This window comes from Crocuta crocuta, unplaced genomic scaffold (assembly GCF_008692635.1).
Source record: "Crocuta crocuta isolate KB4526 unplaced genomic scaffold, BGI_CrCroc_1.0 scaffold113, whole genome shotgun sequence".
NCBI lineage: Eukaryota > Metazoa > Chordata > Mammalia > Carnivora > Hyaenidae > Crocuta > Crocuta crocuta.
This window is the reverse complement of record NW_027530368.1, coordinates 12,688,637-12,713,260: the sequence shown is the minus strand read 5'-3', so window position 1 is coordinate 12,713,260 and position 24,624 is coordinate 12,688,637. Positions and strand designations below refer to the sequence as shown.

At 36.0% G+C, this 24,624-nt stretch overlaps 1 protein-coding gene across 5 annotated transcripts in view; it reads left to right on the top strand.

Annotated features, from left to right (window-relative positions):
* SANBR (SANT and BTB domain regulator of CSR) overlaps positions 1–24,624 on the top strand; it is a 58,815-nt gene that overhangs the window by 15,885 nt on the left and 18,306 nt on the right. For all 5 annotated transcript variants that reach the window (XM_077766458.1, XM_077766457.1, XM_077766455.1 and 2 more), the window contains 6 exons: positions 1,200–1,258; positions 3,334–3,494; positions 8,229–8,315; positions 8,425–8,535; positions 10,825–10,948; positions 19,775–19,927. In XM_077766458.1, coding sequence (XP_077622584.1) covers positions 1,200–1,258; positions 3,334–3,494; positions 8,229–8,315; positions 8,425–8,535; positions 10,825–10,948; positions 19,775–19,927 — 695 coding nt within the window. The remainder of the gene's footprint in view (positions 1–1,199; positions 1,259–3,333; positions 3,495–8,228; positions 8,316–8,424; positions 8,536–10,824; positions 10,949–19,774; positions 19,928–24,624) is intronic.

Sequence of the window (24,624 nt, the reverse complement as noted above, 5' to 3'; positions counted from 1 at the left end):
TCTTATTAGTAAATAAATCTATACTGATAGTATAAACATTTTCTAAAGAAAGTTGTTAATACATTTTAGGGATCAAATTAAGGGAAAAGTTTCTGGTGGTTCTTAAATAAAAATTATAAGCTCGCTAAATAAAAAGTTTCAGCCAGTCAGATTCCAGAGATTCCAGATCACTCAGATATGGTTATGTACATGTGAAAAAAGAAATTAAATTATGCAGGGAGAAAAAAATGTTGTTTTATCCAGCATATTTATGCATATAGTAAAGGTAAAAGAAGTGGAGCAAAACTAGTCACTCTGTAATCTTTGATCTTATATCAGTAGCTACAAACATAAACTTTCATTAAAAAAAAAACAAACAGGAAAACCACCAGAATCCTTAGTTAAATCTCCAATAATGCAGACAATGGATTTTAGCTGGAATGAGCTGTATTAAACTAACCTGAGTAATTTTTTACCCACTCCCTTTACCATTTCTATTTGAGAACCTTTAACCTAGAATTATTATTTGAACAAAGATTAGAGTTACTTATTTTAATCATTGTGTAGTTCTTTATTTAGAAGGATTGTCTTAGTACTGTAATGGGAAAAATCACAATATTTCCCCCTTTAAATATATCTCACAGGAGATGACTTAGGTTTGCCAAAATAATAGTGTCAACCAGCATTCCCCTTTTCTTGGTTATGCCTCCCAAGACTTACCTCAGTCTGCCTTTAGGAAGTAACTTTAGCGTTTCTGCAATAGTAAATTTTCTATTATCTTTTAGAATCTTTTAATTAAATATTTGTTCATAACAAGCATGTTGCTTTTGAGATAACTTCACTAATAACAAGTGCTTTCATTAATCATTTAAAAGATTTTCTCACTATGATTTTTTATGTGATAAATTAAGAGTCTCAATTCTAATTATCTTTTTCTGTGATTTAGTTAAGCAGAAGTTTGCATGTTGTATCTTTAGCTGGAGTCTTTTTACTTAGATATGAATCTAATTCCAGGGCAGATTTACTATGTGCTTTCTCTATACCCTATATTTTAACACTGCATTTTCTTTCTTTTATGTATCTAAGCCACATGACGTAGTAATGTTATAATAAACTTCTCTTATAATGTAACATCCTCTTTTAAGGTGAGAAGGACCGTGTCCTGAGGAGGTTGAAGTACAAATCAAAAGGAGAATTAATTTTTTTCTTTTTTTTTTTAGAGCCAGGAAATGTCATTTCAATTCTTATTTCTTCAGAGTTTTTGAAAATGGATTCATTGGTAAGTACTAATAAAAGATCCAAGCTCTTTTATTCACTTATGCTTAATTTAATATACAGCTTGATTTTTTCTTTAAGTGTCTAGAAATTTCTAAAACATCTTACTAAAATAGTTGTTAATTCAAGAGTGTGATTCTGTAAGTGAACTAATTTAAGGAGTTTCCGCTGAAGTGAGTTACAGCTAAGAGCCTGTATCAGATAGAATTGTCACACAAAGGAAACTATTTGCAGCAAATAAGATCACAGGGAGTAACTTGTGAGTAACTTCCAGAGCCTTGACTCACCAAGGAGGGGTGAGCAGTTTCTTCTATTTAGGGTTTAGGATGAACATTCATAAAGGGAAGCTCCATCATAACAAGTAAAGGCAGGCATAAAGCACAGGCACCCTCTGCTATGTTAATGAAGCTTGTGCTCTGCCTAGGGTGGAGACTTCAATATTATAATGAAGCAGAGGGAACTGGAAGAGGGCAAGGGGCTATGGGTTTAAACTGGATGGGGTCTTGGGTTGTTTTCTTGGATGAGGAGTGCAGGGCCTTACTTTCTTTGGAAACAGCAGTGGGAGTTTTTACCACTGCTTTGGTCAGGCTATTTCCAGGCCTGCTGGAGACTTAGTTTTTGTATTCCCTTTGTTCCCTTAAAATTCTTACCTATTAAGGTCTTTGTATTTCCTTGTAACTCTGACACCTCCTAGGAAGTTCTGCAAGAAGTGTGCTTGGGCAAGTGGAGCACAGATGGCAGAAAATAGCTGGAGGCCGAAAACGACTTCTCTTGTGTCAGGAAAGCTTTGTCTCCTCTTTCTTTTCCAAGGGATCCTAACTGTTCCTGCTTACAATTCCACAGAATAAACTAGTTCTGTTGGGAAGGGGTTAAACTTGTATGTTGGGAAGGGGTTAAACTAGTACGTATCGTTTGTATATTATGCCTATACAGCAAACAGTTTATCTTCAAGGAATAGCTTACTGGTGTATGAGATGAAGCTAAGCAGAATTAGCTTTATTCCAAGAGGGATTTTGCTATAAAACCAAATTAAATGAAAATTAACTTGAATATATTTTTTTCACTATTTAAGTAATTTCTTTCAGCATGTTTGGTTGTGTCTTTCATTTATTAATCAGTGAATTAAAAACAAATACCCAACTACTAATATAATCATATATGTATAAACCCAATGCTAATGTCTATTGTTTAAGAGTAGATAAAATATAAAAGCACAATGTATACAAATACATAACAGATTCTAACATTAAATATATTTGTTTCTTTTTATTTAATAGATTTAATCATTCACATGTTTATATATGTTTGTGTTAGGGCAGAGTAGTCCTTTCCAATATTAATAGATGTGAAGTTTGTTTATTTGAATGTTGAATGTTTGCTAGTTCTCTGTATTCTTTCTATTCTTTAGTTGCTCTGGATTTAGTTGCTGGTATTAATGCTTCAGGGAAGGGTTATAGAAAAAAAGCAGAAATGAAGAGTCCTTAACCTTTCAGTTTTGAAATCTAAGCCCTAAAGTGTAATTTTTTTCCCATAAACAAAATATTTGGAAGAATATAAGATTAGCCAGAGCTACTTTCCCCTAAACCCCAAAGCCACCTCAAAAAGTAAATGAATATACCTCAGGTTGGAGAAAAGAGAAGAAAGTCAGAAAGCAAGCACAACACAACTGAGAAAACCCTGAATTGACTAAAATAATATTTCTACCACTCAGAGAAGTAGAGGCTTACAATTGCCACTAAGTCTAGTTTTAGGAAGTCACATATCTTGTATACTTGAGTTTGTGGACTAAGATATATACCTGCCACAGTCGTAAAAGATGCTCATTGAATTATTGTTTAATGTGTGCCAAGAAAATTGAAGATTATTTTTCTAGCTCTATATGCATTTGTACAAATGTGGCCTGCTGGCTCATTTTGGAACAGTACAAATTAACCCAGTATCGATTAACCTAAATGCAGTTACTGTCTAGCAATCCACAGACCAAGCTTTTAATGAATTTTATCTTTGAAAGGTATTGAAATGACATTATTCTTCATGCTACTCTTTTCAGCATTCATTTTCTATTCTGTGTTTTTTCAGGTTGAACAATGTATTCAGTATTGCCACAAAAATATGAATGCCATAGTAGCTACCCCATGCAACATGAACTGTATTAATGCAAACCTTCTTACACGTATAGCTGATCTGTTCACACATAATGAAGTTGATGATTTAAAGGACAAGAAAGATAAGTTTAGGAGGTAATTTTTTAATTTAATTTTTAACCTAATGTTCCTGTTAGAAGAAGTATATTTCTATTTCATTTTAGTGAAATATTCCATTTTTAGAATATATTTAGAAATGTTTCTATTTTTTTAAGTTTATTCATTTATTTTGAAAGAGAGAGAATGAGAGAGAGAGAGAGCATGAGCAGGGGAGGGGCAGAGAGAGGGGGAAAAGAGAGAATCCCAAGTAGACTTCACACTGTCACCGTGGAGTCCAACGTGGGGCTCTATTCCGTAAACTGTGAGATCATGACCTGAGCCAAAATCAAGAGTCAGCCACTTAATCGACTAAGCCACCCAAGTGCCCCTCTATTTTATTTTAAATGAGGTAAAATGTATCCAGAGCCAATGACTCTAGATAAAAATTAGTACTTAAATTATTTTGTATAATGTACATATGAGCATATTGTGTTAGTGAATTATGTTAAAATTATTAAAACTGGCTTTATTATAAAGAGGAAGAGTAGCATGGGATAAGGTCAGCAGTTTAGGCACTGTTTAAGTCTTAGCAAAGAGGGTATACTTTATTTTAAATATGCATGGGAACAGAGCAGTGGCATGATCAGTTTTTGAAGAGGTCATCCTGTTGCTCTGTGGAGAATAGACTATAAGGATGTAAGAAGCAAAGAAACTGATGAGGCTGTTGCAGTAGTCTGGTGAGAAATGAAAGAGTTTGGACTAGAGTAGGAGCAATGGAGCTGGAAAGAAGTAGTTGGATGCAGAGTGTGTTATTAGAAAGATTGACAGATTTTAAATGGAATAATGTGGGAAGAGAGTGTATCCTAGGATAATTACTGGGTTGAGATTTAAGGTTGAACAACTAAGTGGATGGTAGTGCCATTAATAGAGGAGAGATTGAGGTAAGGGGTTTAGAGGTGGATTTGGATCTTGTTGAGATTACTTAATATAATTAATATACTTTTTGGACATCCAGGCAAGGTAGCAGAGGTAGGTGGATAGATGTTTGAAGCTTAGGTCAGAGATCAGAGCTTAAAATAGAAACACAAGAGTAGATAGATTTGAAACTATGGAACTGGATGAGATTTCTTAGCAAGACCATTCTTTCTACACTGAATTGCAGTGGTACCATGTGTTTCCAAATTCTCCATTTTGTTCTTCTGGTTTCTTCTTCTTTTCTTTAAATTGAAATATAGTTGACACACAGTGTTACATTAGTTTCAGATTATAACATAGTGGCTTAACAACTCTATGCATTAAGCTGTGCTTACCACAAATGTAGTTACCATCTATCACTTTACAATGCCATTACAATCCCATGATTTATTCATTCCAAAACAGGAAGCCTGTATTTCACCCTCTCCTTCATCCATTTTGTCCATTCCCTTACCTCCCTCCCCTCCAGCCGTTTGTTTTTTGCATTTATAGGTATGACTCTGCTTTTTGTTTGTTTATTCATTTGTTTTTTTAGATTCCACATATAAGTGAAATCATATGGGATTTGTTTTCTTCTGACTTATTTCACTTAGTATTATACTTTCTAGGTCCATCCATGTCACAAATGGCAAGATCTCATCCTTTTTTATGGCTAAGTAATATTCCACTGTATTTACATTATCTTTTCTATCCGTTCATATATCCATGCACACTTGGGTTGCTTCCATATCTTGGCTATTGTAAATAATGTTATAATAAACATACAGGTGCATATATGTTTTCAAATTAGTGTTTTTCTTTTCTTGGAGTAAATACCCAATTTTGGAATTACTGGATCATAGGGTAGTTCTATTTTCAATCTTTTGAAGAACTTCCATCTGTTTTCTATAGCAGTTGCACCAAGTTACATTCCCACCAGCGGCGCACAAGGGTTCCCTTTTCTCTACATCCTTGCCATCAGTTGTTATTTCTTATCTTTTTTATTCTAACCATTCTGACATGTAAGATGATATCTCATTTTGGTTTTGATTCACATTTCCCTCATGATTAATGATGTTAACATCTTTTCATGTCTCTTGGCCATCTGTATGTCTTCTGTGGAAAAGGGTCTATTTACTTTTCCAATCATTTTTTAATTGGATTGTTTTTGGAGGTGTTGAGTTGTATAAGTTCTTTATATTTTTTGGATATTAACCCCTTATTGGATGTATCATTTCAAATATCTTCTCCATTCAGTAGGTTGCCTTTTGTTTTGTTGATGATTTCCTTTGCCATGCAAAAGTTTTTTATTTTGGTGTAGTCATGATAGTTTATTTTTGCTTTTGTTTTCCTTGCCTAGGGAGATATCTATAGGAAAAAAGTTGCAAAGGTCAATGTCAAAGAAATTGACTGTTTTCTTCTGAGTTTCATGGTGTCAAGTCTCATGTTTGAATTTTTAATCTGTTTTGAGGGTTTTCTTGTGTATGGTGTGAAAAAGTGATCCAGTTTCATTATTTTGCATGTGGCTGTGTAGTCTTGTTGATTTCTCTGTCTGTACTAGTATCAGTAATATACTGCCGTAATTACATTGGCTTTATAATATTTTTTTGGTATATAGTAATCTAAATTCTCTAGCTTTGTCTTTTTTCAAAACTGCTGTCTTGGCCATCTTAAGTCCTTTCCATTTCTGCATATTATATGGAATCAGCCTGCCCATTTCCTCTTTCTGTCTCTCTCATAGACAGACACACAAACACAAACTTGCTGGAGTTTGGAGGATAACATTGAACCTTTAGATTTGAAAAGATTTGAGATCTCAATAATACTGAGTCTTTCAGTCCATGAACATTGTATAACCCTCCATTTATCTTAGCAGTGTTTTATAGTTTTCAGTGTAGAGATATTTTTCTTTTTTTTTAATTAAATTTATTCCTAAGTAAGGGGCGCCTGGCTTAGTTGGTTAAGCATCCGACTTTCGCTTAGGTCATGATCTCGCGGTTCGTGGGTTCGAGCCCCACGTCGGGCTCTGTGCTGACTGCCAGCTCAGAGCCTGGAGCCTGTTTCAGAGTCTGTGACTCCCTCTCTCTCTGACCCTCCCCTGCTCACGCTGTCTCTCTCTCTCTCTCCTAGAAATAAATAAAACATTAAAAATAAAATAAAAAATAAATAAATAAAATAAATTTATTCCTAAGTAAAATATTTTCATGCTATCATAAATGCTATTTTTATTTATTTCAATTTCTAATTGTTAGCAAGAGAGTATTAATAAATACTGTTCAATATTTAGAGGTTCAGCCAAGGAGTGGCCATTTAACAGCCTGAGGAGGAGCCAGTGAGTCAAAGGAAAGTTATAAAGAAAGATAGTTTCAAAAGTGGGGAAGTGATTGGGGTTCCTGGCTGGCTCAATCTGTAGAGGATTCAACTCTTGATTTCAGGGTTCTAAGTTCAAGTCCCACACTGGCTGCAGAGATTACTTAAAAATAAAATCTTAAAAAAAAAAGTGGGGAAGTGATTAAGTGATCAAATGTGTGGAATGCTTCTACCATGTAGTATAAAATGAGGACAGAAATGTGACCAATTGGATTTAGACAACTTTTTTCCAGATGTTTTGCTCTAAATGAATGCTAAACATTTTAGCAGTAACCATTAGGGATAAGTAGACCCAAGAGAGGATTTTTTTTTTTTAAGGTTGATACTAAGTGATGTTTATATCCTGATCAGAATGATTCATTCTAGAGGGAGAAATTGATAACACAGGGGATTATACAAGAGTTTAGTCCTTAAGGGGAATGAGACAGAGGGCACTTATCTGAGAGCTAAAAACTTGAAAATGGGAATAATGTCCTAAATCCAGACGTGACCTCGGGAAATACACTTGGAATTAATGACATAAGACTTAAAGTTTACTCATATTATGCATAATCAATAAGTTTTTATTAACATATATCAATTGCTTAATGTTATATCTGGCACTCTTAAAAATGCTATTCATTTAACCCTCATAAAACCTTATGAGTTTGGGATTATTAACCCCATTTTATTTAATTAATTTATTTAAATCTTTATTTTTGAGAGACAGAGAGACAGTGTGAGTCAGGGGTGGGGGAACTGTGAGAGAGGGAGACACAGAATCCGAAGCAAGCTCCAGGCTCTGAGCTGTCAGTACAGAGCCTGACGCGGGGCTCCAACTCACGAAACATGAGATCATGACCTGAGTCGAAGTCGGACACTTAACCTGAACCACCCTGATACCCCACATTAACCCCATTTTATAGATGCGAAAACAAGGTTCAAAGATCATATGCCAAGTTATTGGTAGACCCAGGATTCTTAAGTTTTTAAGTTCCTCAATCTTGAATATTCTGAACAAATATTCTTGTGAAAATACATTCTTTTTTTAAATGTTTATTTATTTACTTTTGAGAGAGAGAGAGAGAACGCCCGTGTGTGCGCACGCAAAAGTAGGGGAGGGACAGAGAGAAGAGGGGGAGACACAGAATCTGAAGTAGGCTCCAGGCTCTAAGCTGTCAGCGCCGAGCCCAAACCCAGGACACAAACCCATAAACTGTGAGATCATAACCTATGCTGAAGTCAGATATTTAACCAACTCAAACACCCAGACACCCCTGAAAATACATTCTTGATTAAGCAGTTCTTATTAATAGGCTCATTTACTTAGAACACTATAAATATATCATAAATCCCCAGAAAGGCTAAGTATTTATTAATTTTATTTTCTACATATACAGATAGATCAGTATTTATTTTCATCACTATCAAGTAATTTTCATAATGTAAATATGGAAAATTAATTTGTCGGTCATTTGTTGTTAATAGTAAACTTTTTTGTAAGAAGATTGAAAGACTTTTTGATCCTGAGTACTTGAACCCAGATTCTCGGAATAATGCAGCAACATTATACAGGTATGGATGTGTTTTTCTTTGGTATTCTATACAGTGCAGCTAAATTCTTTAATTTTACTACATTTTAAAATTTTCTTCTGGAATAGTTTTTATGTTCTTTATGTTATAGATGCTGTTTGTGTAAGAAACTTTTAACAAAAGAAACAGAAAGAAGAATTCCTTGCATTCCTGGAAAAATCAATGTGGATCAACATGGAAATATTATTTACATTCACATAAGGTGCAGTAACAATGAAATACAGCTTTTAAGTGTGAATTACTAGTGTTTTTCTAAAATCATAACATTTTTCTCTGAATGTGATCCAACTTTGACTTGGAAAGATGCTACTTTTGGGGTGCCTTGGTGGCTCGATCGGTTAAGTTTCCAACTTTGGCTCAGGTCATGATCTCATGGTTTATGAATTCGAGCCCTGCATCGCACTCTGTGCTGACAGCTCAGAGCTTGGAGCTTGCTTCAGATTCTTTATCTTCCTCTCTCTCTGACCCTCCCCTGCTCACGCTGTCTCTATCTCTCTCTCTCTCTAAAAAATAAATAATACATTAAAAAAAAAAGTTATGTAAAAGCTGTATTTTATTTACTAAGTAAATTTCATGATTTTTTAAACTTTAAAATAGTAAAAATTATTGTGCATTAATCTTGAAAGATACTCCGGTCACTGCCATTAAAAATTATTTCCCTATTTTATTATACAAATAAACATACAAAAAAATACAAAAAAAACATGTTTTATTTATACAAATGTTATATTGAATTTGACAGAGAACCAAATTTACTTTCAGATAAATTTTGGTGAATGAGGAAATTATCTTTAAAATTGAATTTTTCATAATCTATTTATTCATACTTTGTCAGTATTTCATTACATAGTCTTTTCTTATTCCCCTTTAGATTCAAAATCAGTTCTCATTCTCAGTTGGGGGGAGAGTATTATAAATTGGTATAATATCTCAGAAAAGCAAAAATTCTGAAATTTATATATTTTCTAAAGATATCTTCCTGCTAGGAATTTATCCAGAGGTAACATTGGATTTGTGAAAGCACTCAACAAGAACATTTATTGCTATATCGTTTAAGTAGAAAAAAAGAGAAACATCCAATTGATTAAGAGAACTAAAATCTATCCATGTAGTAGTATGTGTATACATAACATATCTAATCAATTCTCAGTGTGCAACCTTTGAAAATAATGTTGTAGAAGAATATATACTTACATAGTAAGTTGTTAGTGGTGAATTAAGTGGGGGAAAAAACAGTTCATAAAACAAAACTAAAACCATTCACCAAAGTGTAAATTGTGCTGTTACCTTTAGTGATAGTATTATGGATGGTTTTAATTGTTTGTTCTTCTATGATAAAAATGTATAGCACTTTTGTTCACTATAAATGTTAACTGCATATTTTAAACATTAAAATGAATAGGGTCACATTAAAATGTGACCCTAGTATTGATAGCACAGTCATGTTTATTTTATTTTTATTTTAAGTTTATTTTTTTAGTAATCTCTACACTCAACATAGGGCTTGAACTCATGACCCCAAGATGAAGAGTCCCATAGTCCTCCAACTGAGCCAGCCAGGTACCCCTTAAAGTCCTGTTTAAAATGTTTCATTTTTCTCTTCCTGTGATAATCAGGGAAATCTTCATTAGTTATTGTAAACACCTGGAATTTTATACTTTTTTGTCTTGAGACTTGATTTCAGCTTCTGGAAAGCACTTCCATTCTGACAGCAATAACTATTAATACTATTTGAAAAAAATTGATACTTCAACATCCATTTTTCTTGCTTTATTTAAAGCATTTCCCTGCAAGTCAGTTGTTGATAATATTTTTTCAGTTGTCTCTAATTAAAACAGATGTACCTATGTAATTTATAATAACATCATGACATCTTATTATTTGTTAAACTAAGGAAAAAAATAGCAAAAGTTCAAAATGATTAAGGGACTTGGAAAAAATAGGAACATGAGTTACATATGGATGTAGCAAATAGGGTTTTAAGCCTTTGCTATTTTTTAAGTTTATATTACTTAAAAATATATGTTACTAAGACCTGATTATATATTACGATATTACTCAATTGGAGAATGCCTTTTGAAAATAATATAAAGAACTAATATATTAATGAAATGTTTAGAATCACCAATAATAAATAACAACTTATTTTACAATATGTTGGGATAAAGATTCTATTTAGCAACATATACCTAAGTCTCAACTGTTAGCCTGCTCAAACCATATTTAATATAGCTTAGCAAAATAATTTATGTAGTTTAACATAATAATTTGGCATTGAGACTTTCATATCTTTTTCTGTTATCCACAGAAAAGGAGAATAAACAAATTCCCAAATGAAATTGTATGTACTGTTCAGTGTAGTCCATCCCACAGCCGATATTTGGGGAATGTTCTTAGATATAAGCCACGAATTTAAAAACATTTACTGAGAATAAATTGTTTATATTACTTGCTTGTAAAACAACATAATAACTGAGGCTCTTTTCCCCAGGGATAAGACTTGGGATGTTCATGAGTATTTGAACAGTCTTTTTGAAGAATTAAAATCTTGGAGAGATGTATATTGGCGCTTGTGGGGAACAGTCAACTGGCTAACTTGTTCAAGATGTTATCAGGTGAGGTTTTTTTGTTTTGTTTTGTTTTGTTAATATCTTGCTTTGTAAACATTCATAGAAGGCTCTCACTTTTTCTGTTCTTTTTNTGTTTAAACATTCTTAGAAAGCTCTCTCTTTTTTTGTTTTTTTTTTTTTTTTTTTTTAAGATTTTATTTTTAAGTAATGTCTACATCCAATGTAGGGCATCAAAATCACAGCCCCAGGATCAAGCGATTCATCCTCTACTGATTGAGCCAGGCAAGCACCCAGCATAACAGGCTCTTTTAATACATGATGTTTAACCAATATGTTTGGATGTGTTTGGACAATATCTGACATCTTTTTTAAAAAAAACTAACGGCAAAAACAATGGAACTCTTAAACATTGCTTGCCTCTGGTTTCATCTCTCTGTGTATCTTTGTCCTTTTTACTTTCATTGCTGAAACAATCACACCTTGCCTAATTTTTTGAAAACCAACAGGTTTGAAGTGGCCAAATCTGTTTTTTCAGTGAGAAAAAAAACAACGAAATCCTTACTACCTTTAATTATTTTAAGCCACGCTTTCTCTGTTAGCCCACTAATTTCCTTAGAAATTCAGAAACACTTTGTAGATATGGTACTATTGATATATGCTTTTCTTATTGTAGCAGTTGTGTTCCCAAAAAGGTTAAAAAGATTTTGCTCATTTTTTTAAAATAAATGAAGTGTGTAATAAAAGCACAAGAAAGGTTGCTATTTGAAGGTACCTATAGTAAATACTGTTATAGAGTAAACAGATTTTTATAGGTCACAGTCATTCCTAATTAGTATTAGGTATAAATCTAAAGTGTTGTACATAAAACTTTTTATAAATCCCTAATGTTTCCCTTCCCCAGTAATTTTCCTTTCTCACTTGAGTAATGATTTTTAGTAGATAGAAAGAAGAGCAGCTTATCACAACATTCAGAGTGAGTTTTATTTTTTAATGTTTGTTTATTTTTGAGAGAGACACAGTGCAAGTGGGGGAGGGACAAAGACAGAGGGAGACACAGAATCTGAAGCAGGCTCCAGACTGAGCTGTCAGCACAGAGCCCAACACAGGGCTCAAACTCACAAATAGTGAGATCGTGACCTGAACTGAAGTCTGATGCTTAACTGACTGAGCCACTCAGGGGCCCCAGAATGAGTTTTTTCAAACTATATAAGTTTCCACCCAATGGACTCCTTAGTCCCCACAATTTTTTTAATTGGATTTTTTTTTAAGAGAAAGAGAACACATACATGAGGGCATGAGCTGGAAGGAGGGGCAGAGGAAAAAGAGAGAATCCCAAACAGGGATCTACCTCAATCTCATGACCTGAGCCAAAATCAAAAGTTGGACACTTAACCAACAGAGCCACCCAGACATTCCCATAATAAATATTAAATATTGTAACTCACTATTCAATATTCTATCAAGAAGTGAAAAAAAAAATCCCTCGCATTTTCTGTGTTCTAACATGCTAAATAAGTTAGATTTTAGAAGCCTGATATCCTTGATTATTAGTGATACTCCATTGTACGGAAGACTACTACACACCAGCCTGACAGTAAATAGTGTTGGTGAGGCTGTGGAGCAACTAGAACTCTCATACATAGCTGGTAGGAATGCAAAATGACTCCAGGACTTTGGGAAACTGTCTGGCGTGGTAAACGTTAAGCTTACATTAGCCATACAATCTAGCAGTCCTACTTTTAGGTAATTACCCAAGAGAAATAAAAACATATGTTCACATGAAAACCTGTATGGAAATGTTTATGGTGGCTTTTTTCATAATGGCCCCAAAGTAAGGACACTATCAAGTCCTTCATCGGTGAGTGGATAAACATACTGTAATGCATTTATACAGCACTAAAAAAGGAATAAACTGACACATAAACAGTGTGGATAAATTTCAAATCCATTTGCTAAGTTAAAGAAGCCAGACTAAAAAACTAAATGCAGTATGATTCCACTTACATGACGTTCCAGAAAAGCCTAAACTATAGGAACCATGAACAGATCAGTGTTGATCTAGGGTGGAAGAAGGAACTCAAAAGAGGCCCAGGGAGTTTCTAGACTGATAGCAGTGGCTTGGGCTTTGACTGTGGTGGTAGTTATGTGACTAAATGCATTTGTCAAACCTCATAAAAAGATGCATTTTACTGTATAAGGATAAATTTTACTATATGAATGTTATACTTCAATAAATCCAATTAGGGGTGCCTGGGTGACTCAATCAGAAAAGTGTCCGACTCTTAATTTCAGTTCAGGTCATGATCTCAGGGTCTTTAGACCAAGCCTTGCATTGGGCTCTGGGCTGCTATGGAGCCTGCTTGGTATCCCCTTCCCCTCTCTCTCAAAATAAATAAATAAGCAATTAAAAATGTATATTATGGAGAGTTTATAAACTCATAAAATAGTTCATATGCAAAATATTTAGTATTTCATTGNCCGTTGATGGACACTTAGGCTCTTTCCATGTTTTAGCTATTGTTGAGAGTGCTGCTACGAACATTGGGTTACATGTGCTCCTATGCATCAGCACCNCTTTGTGTCTTCTTCAGTTTCCTTCATAAGTTTTCTATAGTTTTCAATAGATCTCTTATATCTTTGGTTAAGTTTATTCCTAGGTATTTTGTGGTTTTTTTGTGCAATTGTGAATGGGATCAGTTTCTTGATTTCTCTTTCTGTTGCTTCATTGTTGGTGTATAAAAATGCAACCAATTTCTGTACGTTGATTTTGTACCCTGCAACTTTGCTGAATTCTTGGATCGGTTCTAGTAGGCTTCTGGTGGAGTTTGTCGGGCTTTCTATGTAGAGTATCATGTTGTCTGCGAAAAGCGAAAGTGACTTCTTCGTTGCCAATTCTGATGCCTTTTATTTCCTTTTGTTGTCTCATGGCTGATGCTAGGACTTCCAGCACTATGTTAAACAACAGTGGTGAGGGTGGATGTCCCTGTCGTGTTCCTGATCTCAGGGAGAAAGCTCTCAGTTTTTCCCCATTGAGGATGATGTTAGCTGAGGGCTTCTCATAGATGGCTTTTATGATGTTTAAATAAGTTCCTTCTATCCCGACTCTCTCGAGGGTCTTGATTAAGAAGGGATGCTGTATTTTGTCAAATGTTTTTTCTGCATCTATTGACAGGATCATATGATTTTTATCTTTTCTTTTGTTGATGTGATGGGTCACACTGATTGATTTGCGAATATTGACCCAGCCCTATAACCCAGGAATGAATCCCACTTGATCTTGGTGGATGATAATTTTTATGTGCTGTTGGATTCGATTTGCAAATATCTTGAGGATTTTTGCAGCTGTATTCATCAAGGATATTGGCCTGTAGTTCTCCTTTTTTGATGGGTCTCTGGCTTGGGAATCAAAGTGATGCTGGCTTCATAAAATGAGTATGGAAGTATTCCTTCGATTTCTATTTTTTGGAATAGTTTGAGAATTCTGTTTTAAATGTCTGGTAAAAGTCCCCAGGAAGCCATCTGGCCCAGGACTCTTATACGTTGGGAGATTTTTGATAACTGATTCGAGTTCCTCACTTGTCATGGGTCTGTTCAGGTTTTCTATCTCTTCCAGTGTGAATTTTGGTAGTGAGTGTGTGTTTAGGAATTTGTCCATTTCTTCTAAGTTGTCCAATTTGTTGGCATATAGTTTTTCATAGTATTCCCTGATAATGGCTTGTATTTCTGAGGGGTTGGTTGTAATCAGTCCATTTTCATTCATGATTTTGTGTATTTGAGTGCTCTTTCTTTTCTTTTTGAGAAGTCTGGCTAGAGGTTTGTCAATTTTGTTTATTTTTTCAAAAAACCAACTCTTGGTTTCATTGATCTGTTCAACTGTTTCTTTGGTTTCTATATTGTTTATTTCTGCCCTGATTTTTATTATTTCTCTTCTTCTGCTGGGTTTGGGGTGCTCTTGTTGCTCTCCCTTTTAGGTGCGCTGTTAGATTTTGTATTTGCACCTTTTCTAATTTCTTGAAATAGCCCTAGAGTGCAATGTACTTTCCTCTTAGGACTGCTTTCACCACATCCCATAGGGTTTGGATTGTTATATTCTCATTTCCATTTGTTTCCATATATTTTTTAATTTCTTCTCTAATTGCCTGATTGGCAATTCGTTCTTTAGTAGGGTGTTTGTTAGCCTCCATGTTTTTGGGGGGTTTTCCAGACTTCTTCCTGTGATTGATTTCAAGTTTCATAGCATTGTGATCTGAAAGGGTGCATGGTATGATCTCAATTCTTTTATATTTATGGAGGGCTACTTTATGTCCCAGTATGTGATCTCTCTTGGAGAATGTGCCATGTGCACTTGAGAAGAATATGAATTCCATAGCCTCAGGATGTAGAGTTCTAAATATATCTGTAAAATCCATCTAGTCCAATGTGTCATTTAAGTTCATTGTGTCTTTATTGATTTTCTTTTAGTTGATCTGTCCATTGCCATAAGTGGAGTATTAAAGTCCCCTGCTGTTAGCATGTTCTTATCAATAAGACTGTTTCTGTTTGTGATTAATTGTTTTATGTATTTAGGTGCTCCCATATTTGGTGTGTAGACATTTATAATTGTTAGCTCTTCCTGATGGATAGACCCTTTAATTATTATATAATGCCCTTCTTCATCCCTTGTTACTGTCTTTACTTTAAGGTCCAGTTTGTCTGATATAAGTATAGCTACTCCAGCTTTTTTTTTGACTTCCTGTAGCATGATAGATATTTCTCCACCCCCTTACTTTCAATCTGAGAGTGTCCTCCCATCTAAAATGAGTTTCTTGTAGACAGCAAATAGATGGATTTTGGTTTTTTTAATCCATTCTGCTACCCTATGTCTTTTGATTGGGGCATTTAGTCTATTTACGTTCAGTGTTATTATTGAAATATATGAGTTTAGTCATTGTGTCATTTGTGAGATTCATGCTTATGGTGTGTCTCTAGCATCTTGCGTTCCTTGCAACATTTCCCTCAGAGAGTTCCCCGCAGGATTTCTTGTAGAGTTGGTTTAGTGGTGACAAATTCTTTCAGTTTTTGTTTATTCGGAAAGACTTTTATCTCTCTTTCTATTCTGAATGACAGACTTGCTGGATAGAGGATTCTTGGCTGCATATTTTTTCTGTTCATCACATTGAAGATCTCCTGCCATTCCTTTCTGGCCTGCCAAGTTTCAGTANACCAGTGAACACTGCTGTACCCAAGAAGGCTCTTTGACCAAGGCCTATCCTTTCCGAAAGTATTATTTGAATGGTATCTCTCGGTCTTTCTTGTTGAGACCTTGGTTATTTTGTTTTCCTACTCATAGTGGTATTTGGGACTCTCCTCCATGTGTACTTTGGCTTGTTTCTTGAGGTAGCCCTGGAGAAGAAAACAGACAGACAAACATACAGGGAACAAAGGCACACAAATGCACAGACAAATCCAATAAACACGCAAACTGAAAGGGAAAACGAAAAAGTAGAAAAGAGGGAGGAGGGAAGGTGAATAATAGAAAATACAAATACATAAAAAAGTCAAAAAGAAGAAAAAAAAGGAAAAAAGAAGAAACCCAGTAGTCAAAGGACAGTTTAAAGCATATAACCAGATTTCCCAGCTACAATTAAATAGCTGGGTGTATGCAGTGCTGGTTGAAGAGCATAGAGAAAGAGAGAAATGACAGGGCGGGGATGAGGGAAAATTGGACATGAAATGAACAGGCAGAAGGGGTAAGAAGCTTTTTTCAAAGAGCGAAAGAGTGGAATATGGTTGAAGAGGTGAGAGAAAGACAATGGTGTTATCCAGAGACNGACAGACAAACATACAGGGAACAAAGGCACACAAATGCACAGACAAATCCAATAAACACGCAAACTGAAAGGGAAAACGAAAAAGTAGAAAAGAGGGAGGAGGGAAGGTGAATAATAGAAAATACAAATACATAAAAAAGTCAAAAAGAAGAAAAAAAAGGAAAAAAGAAGAAACCCAGTAGTCAAAGGACAGTTTAAAGCATATAACCAGATTTCCCAGCTACAATTAAATAGCTGGGTGTATGCAGTGCTGGTTGAAGAGCATAGAGAAAGAGAGAAATGACAGGGCGGGGATGAGGGAAAATTGGACATGAAATGAACAGGCAGAAGGGGTAAGAAGCTTTTTTCAAAGAGCGAAAGAGTGGAATATGGTTGAAGAGGTGAGAGAAAGACAATGGTGTTATCCAGAGACAGTATATAGTCTGATTACTCCTGAGAGAAAGAGATGAAAAGGTAGGTAGGTGTAGAATTTACATCTAGAGAATGGATTAAACGTGACTGTTTCAGCAAGCCAGTGACCAGAATTAATCAGGGCAGTGCTCCTGTGGGGGAAAAAAAAAAAAAGGAGGAGGGCAGCTCTCTAGCAGTGATGGGCGTGGTTTGTTCCAATGTGTCAGGAGGGAGTTCTGCCTTGGCGATTGTGGGGAGAAGAGTGGCGCGCTCCAGTCCCTTCTTGAACCAAGCGCTGCAACTCACTTTTTTGGGTGTGTAAACTCCCTGTGCCGGGGGCGCAGCCAAGGTGGGCCGTGCTCTATATCCCAGGCCAAGCCTCGTCTCCAGATCCCAGTCTGCAGGTCCCACTGAATTTGCCGGAGACACAAACTCGCAGGCGATCCCCTCAGAGCAGTCCCAAGCCTCTTGCCTTCCTCCTGGGGATTGAGCCAGAAGCTGATGCTCCTCCAGGTTGGGTTGGTGAGTGAGGAGCAGTTTTATCCCGGGGTCGCCTGGGACGAGTACGTCCTGCCAAGGGTCAGCTGGAGAGCGGGAAACTGGGTCCCTCTGTGTCTCGTCACCCAAAACACAAACTCGCTGGCAAATTTCCCAATGTTAAGCCCTTCGCCTCCCCTCTAGGGATCCAGCCAAGCCAGAAGCACAGAGGCGCGGTCGCTGCGCGGCCCCTCCTGGTCGAGCTGGCGCACAGAGAGTTGTTTCCCCAGGGATAGCCTGGGACGAGTGCGTCCTGCCTAGGGTCAGCTGGTGAGCGGGAAACCGGGTTCCTCTGTGTCCCGAGTGGAGGTTTTTCTGTTCCCCAGCGACAGAGACCGCGTCTTGAGCAGTTTCGGCCACTCTCTTTCCCCTCTAACTCCTTGCAGAGGGGGATCTCCCCCATCCCTCTGTGTCTCTGCTCTCGGCCCGATGTTATCTTCCCCAGTTCGCACTCACGTTAGAAGGTTTTCTCTGTGGACTCTGTCTCCTTTTCCTCCCAAACTCCTGGATTCTGTAAGGGTTCCTATGGCTTCAGGTCTTCTCCTTGCGAGATATGGGGGCGAGTGCAATGTACGGAGTTCCCTACTTTTCCTCCATCTTGCCCCTCCTCCCTCATTGTGCACCTTATAGCTTTAATCAGACTCAAAAATTTTTAATTTTTTTTAAATGTTTTATTTATTTTTGAGAGAAAGAGAGACAGAGTGTGAGCAGGGGAGGGGCAGAGAGAGGGAGACACAGAATCCTAAGCAGATTCCAGACTCTGAGCTGTCAGTGCAGAGCTGACACAGGGCTCAAACCTGCGAACTGTGAGATCATGACCTGAGTTGAAGTCGGACGTTTAACCAACTCAGCCACCCAGGTGCCCCAGACACAAAAAATTTTAATTAAAAACTGTTTGAAAATCATAATGGGAGCTAACAGCAAAGAATTTTGAATATAGACTGATGAAGTTTTGGTATGATGGTGGGGATTGTGGGGCTCGGAGCTGATGGCCAAGAAAGAATTCTTGACGTTTTTGGTGCAAAAGTGATTTTATTGAAGCACAGGGACAGGACCCATGGGCAGGAAGAGCTGCATTAGGGTTGTGTACAATGGCTGATTATATACCATGGACTTGGAATTAATAAAGTCAAAAGGGAAGTTTCCAAAGAGACTTTCATATGCTAAAGACTTAGTGGAGGCCTAATTATTTTCAAGGTAAGGTTGTTTTCTCCGCTCTCAGAGAGCATTAACTTTAAGTCTGTAGGGGAGTTCCTGGACTTTAGGCTATTGATGGGATTGCCTTTTTCTTGTAAATTGGTGGAGACTATTATTAGTTTAACCGTTTGGGTTTCTTTTCTTTCTTGTTTTTGGGTAGTGCAAGTGTCCAAGGAGTATCATACATGGCCCACCTTGCGGGAGTGTGCTGTTAGCCTGTACTTTACCCTCAGCTTGCCTCATATTCCTCATCATAGACTATCTTTTACTGCTTTTAGGTTCAACATCAGTGCTTAAAATTGTTAATTTTTAAATTTTCTCTGAATTATTTTGCCAACTTAAGATATATCTGAAAACTATTAATTTTATAATTAAACTTTGATAAGTTTTTTCACCAGTGACCCAAAATTATTCCATAGCTTTCACTAATATTGGTCCTAAATATTTATCTTAAAAAATGTCAAGGAATAATCAAGTGAGGCAAATTTTATTCCATTTTTTTCATTGGAAAAGTGTTTAGATTAGCCATTTATAATATTAGATGTACCTCAATATCAAATTAATGCACCTGAATTTCAAATAAAGCATTTTTGTTTTTGCTTTTTAATAGCTTTATTTAGGATAATTACCTGCCATAAAATTAATTCATTTTAAGTGTACAATTCAATGGTTTTTTGTAAATTTACAGAGTTGTGAAACTATAACCACCATTCAATTATAGTACATTTCTATCATTCTGAAAAGGCCTTTTGTGTCCATTTGCTGCCATTTCCCAGTCTGTCTCCAATCCTAGGCAACCTCTAGTCTACTTGGCATCTCTAGAGATTTGCTTTTCTGTATATGTTATGTAAATGGAAGATACACTATGTAGTCTTTTTTGAGCTGTATAATTTCATTATGGGAATAATCATTGCTTTTATGTATTTCTTTTATTCAGGCTTTTCTCTGTATAGAATTTTCACATTGTCAGTATCACTCAGAAACAGTGGTTTATCCAACTGCAGCAAGTTCACTGAGTACCGTTGGCACTGGTATTTATCCCTGTTGTAACCAAAAGGTTCTTCGGTTTGATCCCACTCAGCTAACAAAGGTAAATTTTGGTTTTTGTTGTTTTGAGGTTTTTTTAGATTTTATTTATTTATTTTTAATTTTTAAGTTTATTTTGAGAGAGACCAGGAGGAGTGGGAGAGAGCACATGGGAGGAACAGTGAGAGAGGGAAAGAGAGAGAATGCCAAGCAGGCTCCTTGCTGTCGACCCAGAGCCCAATAAGGGGCTCAAACCTGTGAACCGAGATCATGACCCAAAATTATAGTATAAAGTATAAAGGTGATACATTCCTGTAGGAAAGACTTTAAGGAATACAAAAATAAGTACAGTAAAAAGTTGAAGTCCCTCTTTACACCACTTCTTTGTTCTGCATCTCTAACCAGTTAACAGTTTCCTTTTAGATGATTTATACATTTCAGGCACAAATTATATGCAGTTTTTTGGTATTGGAAAATATGCTGTTCATATTATTCTGTAACTTGCCATTTTAGATCAACAATATACTTAGATTATCTCTCTGTCATTTTCTTTTACTGCTGTTTAATATCCTAAGCCGTGCGTATATCACAATTTATTTAACCATCCTCCTGTCAATCAACATTCAGATTGTTTCCAGATTAATGGTATTACAGTGTTGTAATGAACATCCTTGCACATGTACCTTGGTACAATATGTGAATATTGCTGTAGGTTGGAGTTCTTGATCACTAACACTTTTGAAAATGTTATGTAATTAAATTTCATGAATGGGGAAAAAAATCTGAAACTATTCCTCCTCCTTCTCCTCCTTCTCCTCCATATAACAGTTATTTATAAAGCACCAAAGCTGTGTCACACACTGTGCAAGGCAGAGAATAATCTAATTTCTGGAAAATTAGATAGTTTCCACCTTTGTGGAGCTTTTAGTTCATGCAGTACTATCAAAGGGGGGAGGGGGGTGGAGCATGCAAGGAAATGTTTAAAGAAGTACGCAGGGCTGTAAATATCTATAATAGGCTGGTCTGATATGGGCATTGAAGTCAAGGAGTTAGCATTCAGTTGAGATCTGAAAAGTGGATAGGAGTATGTGAGGCAAAGAGGAGAGAAGGAGCATTCCAATCTGAATACCAAAGCCAAAAGGAACACAGTGAATGGGAGAGACTGAAAGAAACTGCCTCTTGTAGAAAATACATAGTTTAAGAAAAGGCTGGCAAGGTAAGTAAGTGTTAGGCCATGCAGGGGCAGGACCTCGTAGGCCATGTTACAGTTTTTTCTTTATCTTGGGTTTTGAAAATTGCTTATAGTGTGGATGGAGAGTGGCTTGGGAATGGTAAGTGCAGTCAGGTACAAGAGGAAGTTACCATGGTAGTCTTAGAGAGAGATGACAGTTTGGCCTAGAGTCATAGAGATGAATTCAGTATTTAGGAGGTAAAACTGAAATGGCTTGATGGATTATATCACAGAGGAAGAAGGAGTTGAATATAACTCAGTTTCTTGCTTGTGCTCCTGAATAGTGGTAGTGCTGTCTACTGATGAGGAAACAAGAAGGGAATCCGGTTTGGAGAGAAGCTCATGAGTTCTGTTTTGGACATTCTGAGATTGAGTATTTTAGGGAGACAACCAAGCAAAGAGTGTTAAGATAATGGGTTTTAGGGCTCATAGAATTGGCTAGCGGAGGTGATAATTTTAAGTCTCCTTGAAACCAGCAGGTATGGGTGAGTATAAGAAGAGCAGAGAGCCTAAGGCAGAGCCCAGAGAAACTCCCAGAATTTAATGGCTGGATAGCAAGTGTGAGCCTGCAAAACAGAATGATCAGGAGCAGCTGGAATAATAGGAGGAAAACCAAGGATGTTGTCATGAAAGTCAAAGGAGTGGTATGTAAAGAAAGAGAAAGTGGGCCATGATGCCAAATACTGCCAAGGGTCAGAGAATACTGAAAGATATGCGTCCTTGGCTTTGGTAACTTGGTATTCATAAGTGTGAAGATCTGTTTTGGCAAAGTGCTAGATCCCAAAGCCAGATTGATAAGGGTTGTGGTGTGAGCGAGTAGAACAAAAAATGTGTACAATGTAAATAACAACTCTTTTAGGAATATTGAAAAAGGTAGAAGGTAAGTCACTAGTTACGTTATAGGTATTTATTTATTATTTCTGCTTTATTTTGTTTTGATTGGAGAGACCTTTTTAAAAGTCAGTGGAAAGCATCCAGTTGAGGAAGAGAGGTTGATATCATAAGGCTCTGAGGACGCAGAGTAGGGTGGGATTGTAAGCACATGTGGCTGTCTTAGTTTAGACAAGAGGAAGGGCAGTTCCTCTGTTGTCACAGTAGAGAAGAGTAGGATTACAGATATTAATAAAATTGTGTTTTTGTCATTAGGATAAGTTTTTTCCAATCTAATGCCTTTCCTGTTCTCTACAGGAGGGGGTAAAGCCATCTGCTAATAATGAGAGGGAAAAGGAAAGGTTCCAAGGTTTGAAGGAAGTAACGAAGGTTTGAAATAGTCTTTTTGGAAAACATAAGAGTGAATTTTCCAGAGAAAGGTTGTAGGTTACTGAGCAGTTTGAGAGCCCATTGGAGATTGGTAATCATAAATTTACAATGAAACCCAACATGTCTTTTATGTCACTTTATCCAGCACCCCTAAGCTGATTGAATGCAGACATGGAGAAAATGTGTAGTTGAGTTCATCCAGAGTTGTGGTTTTGCAAGATGGGTATGATGAGATTTACGGCCAAGGATTTGGGGTTTTAGCATGAATGTTATTGAAATTGATGAATCGTGGGATTTAAGCTAGAAGGTAGTTATATTTGTAATCAATTACCAACTTTAATTAGTCAGAAATTTTATTGGAAAGATAATAGGTTACCCACATAATGTTCATATTTAGAGTTTTAGGTAGATGCTTTGCATACAAAGCTATTTAAATTGGGTATGACACTTTAAGCCAAATGGAATTAACTTTGATAGGTCCAAGATATTTTATTAATTCATGGTTATGTTTTGCAGTAATATGATGTTTAGTCATTGCATTTTTTGTGATTATGGTGTTTCTATATTAACTATCACATTCACATCATTGTAAATAATACTTCTGAGAGTTATAACTCTTTGTCTTATTGTCTTATTATTGTCTGTTTACTGGTTATATAACTGCTTATATTGCATTCATTATGAGAGGGTTGAGAAATAGTAATTAAAGTGTATGTTAAGTCTGGTATGTGACATCATGGATATTGATTGAAGTGATTTCTTGGGCTAAATGAAATTTAAATAGCTCATATGGTGATTTATATTTCCAGTAATGATAGGCCAAGTAATTCAGACAATTCTCCCATTAAAATGCAACTAAGAAAGGTGGATGAAATCTAAATATTATATTGAAAGTCTCAAAGAGCTATAAGATAATGAGGAATTAGTGGTAAGATATAGGAAATGATGGAAACCCTACATAGTGCTGGCTTCTATTCATAGGAGCAAATAGCAGTGTGAAAAAGGTGGCTGAGAGGCTAGGCTGAGCTTTAGGTGCCCTTTCAGAATTTTAGGGAATAGTCAGGGTCCAAGGTCTGCCTACCCCAAGGAATGGGGTAATAAAAAACATTCCCAGCTTATCCTTTGAGTTGGGATCCAAAGAAAATAAGATTAAATCAGAAGTAAACCATTCCTTGCCTGAATCATAGCCTGGCTTTGATTCAGTTGCATGGCCTAGGAAATTTTAAGTCCTGAAGTTGGATTAAGATTACTTAGATTGCCATTGTTCCCACACACCTGGAAAACGCAATAAAAATTCTCTTTGGAGAAAAATAACATTATTCTATACCTCAAGTTATTTCTACAATTAAAAAAAATTTTTAATATTTATTCACCTTAGCGAGAGACAGAGTGTGAGCAGGTAAGGGGCAGAGAGAGAAGGAAACACAGAATTGGAAGCAGGCTCTAGGCTCTGAGCTGTCAGCACAGAGCCCGACGTGGAGCTTGAACACATAAACCATGAGATCATGACCTGAGCTGAAGTCAGACAGTTAACTGATGGAGCCACCCAGGCTCCCCAATTTCTACAATTTTTTTAAATAAAATTTTCACCATACAAAGATAACCCGACATAGATGAAAGTAAGTCACTAAGAATGAGAACAGCAGAATTTGTGCCATGAAAACAAACCACAGATACTATAAATATTGGAATTATTGACACACACTATAAAATAAATAAGATTACTAGTTTAAGTTGATAGAAGTCAATCTTGGAAATTTTTGGTAGGAATTATAAGCTATAAAAAAGAGGATATAAGTAAAAACAAATAGAAATGCCAGAACAAAAAAAAAAAAGGAACATCAAATTTAAGCTCAGTAGCAAATTTAAATTTAACAGTAGATTAGATACAACTGAAAGATAAAAGTTAGAAGAAACTATCCAGAATGAAGCACAGAGTAATTTACAAAAACCATTTGTATTTCCATAAACCAATGTTACAGGATCAAATTTGTAAAAAGAAACCATTTATAGTAGCTTCAAAAAATCAAGTACCTAGGATTAAATATAATAGAATGTGTTAAGAACTCTATATAGAAAACATAAAACACTTTTGAGAGAAAATAAGACTAAAAAATGGATTGTTATGCCACAGATTGGAAAACTCAGTATTGTAAAGATGTAAGTCTTCCCCAAACTGGCCTATTTAGATTAATGCAGTCTCAATAAAACTACTAACAGATTTTTATTGGGAACTTTGCTAAACTGATTGAAATGTCTGTGGAAATGAA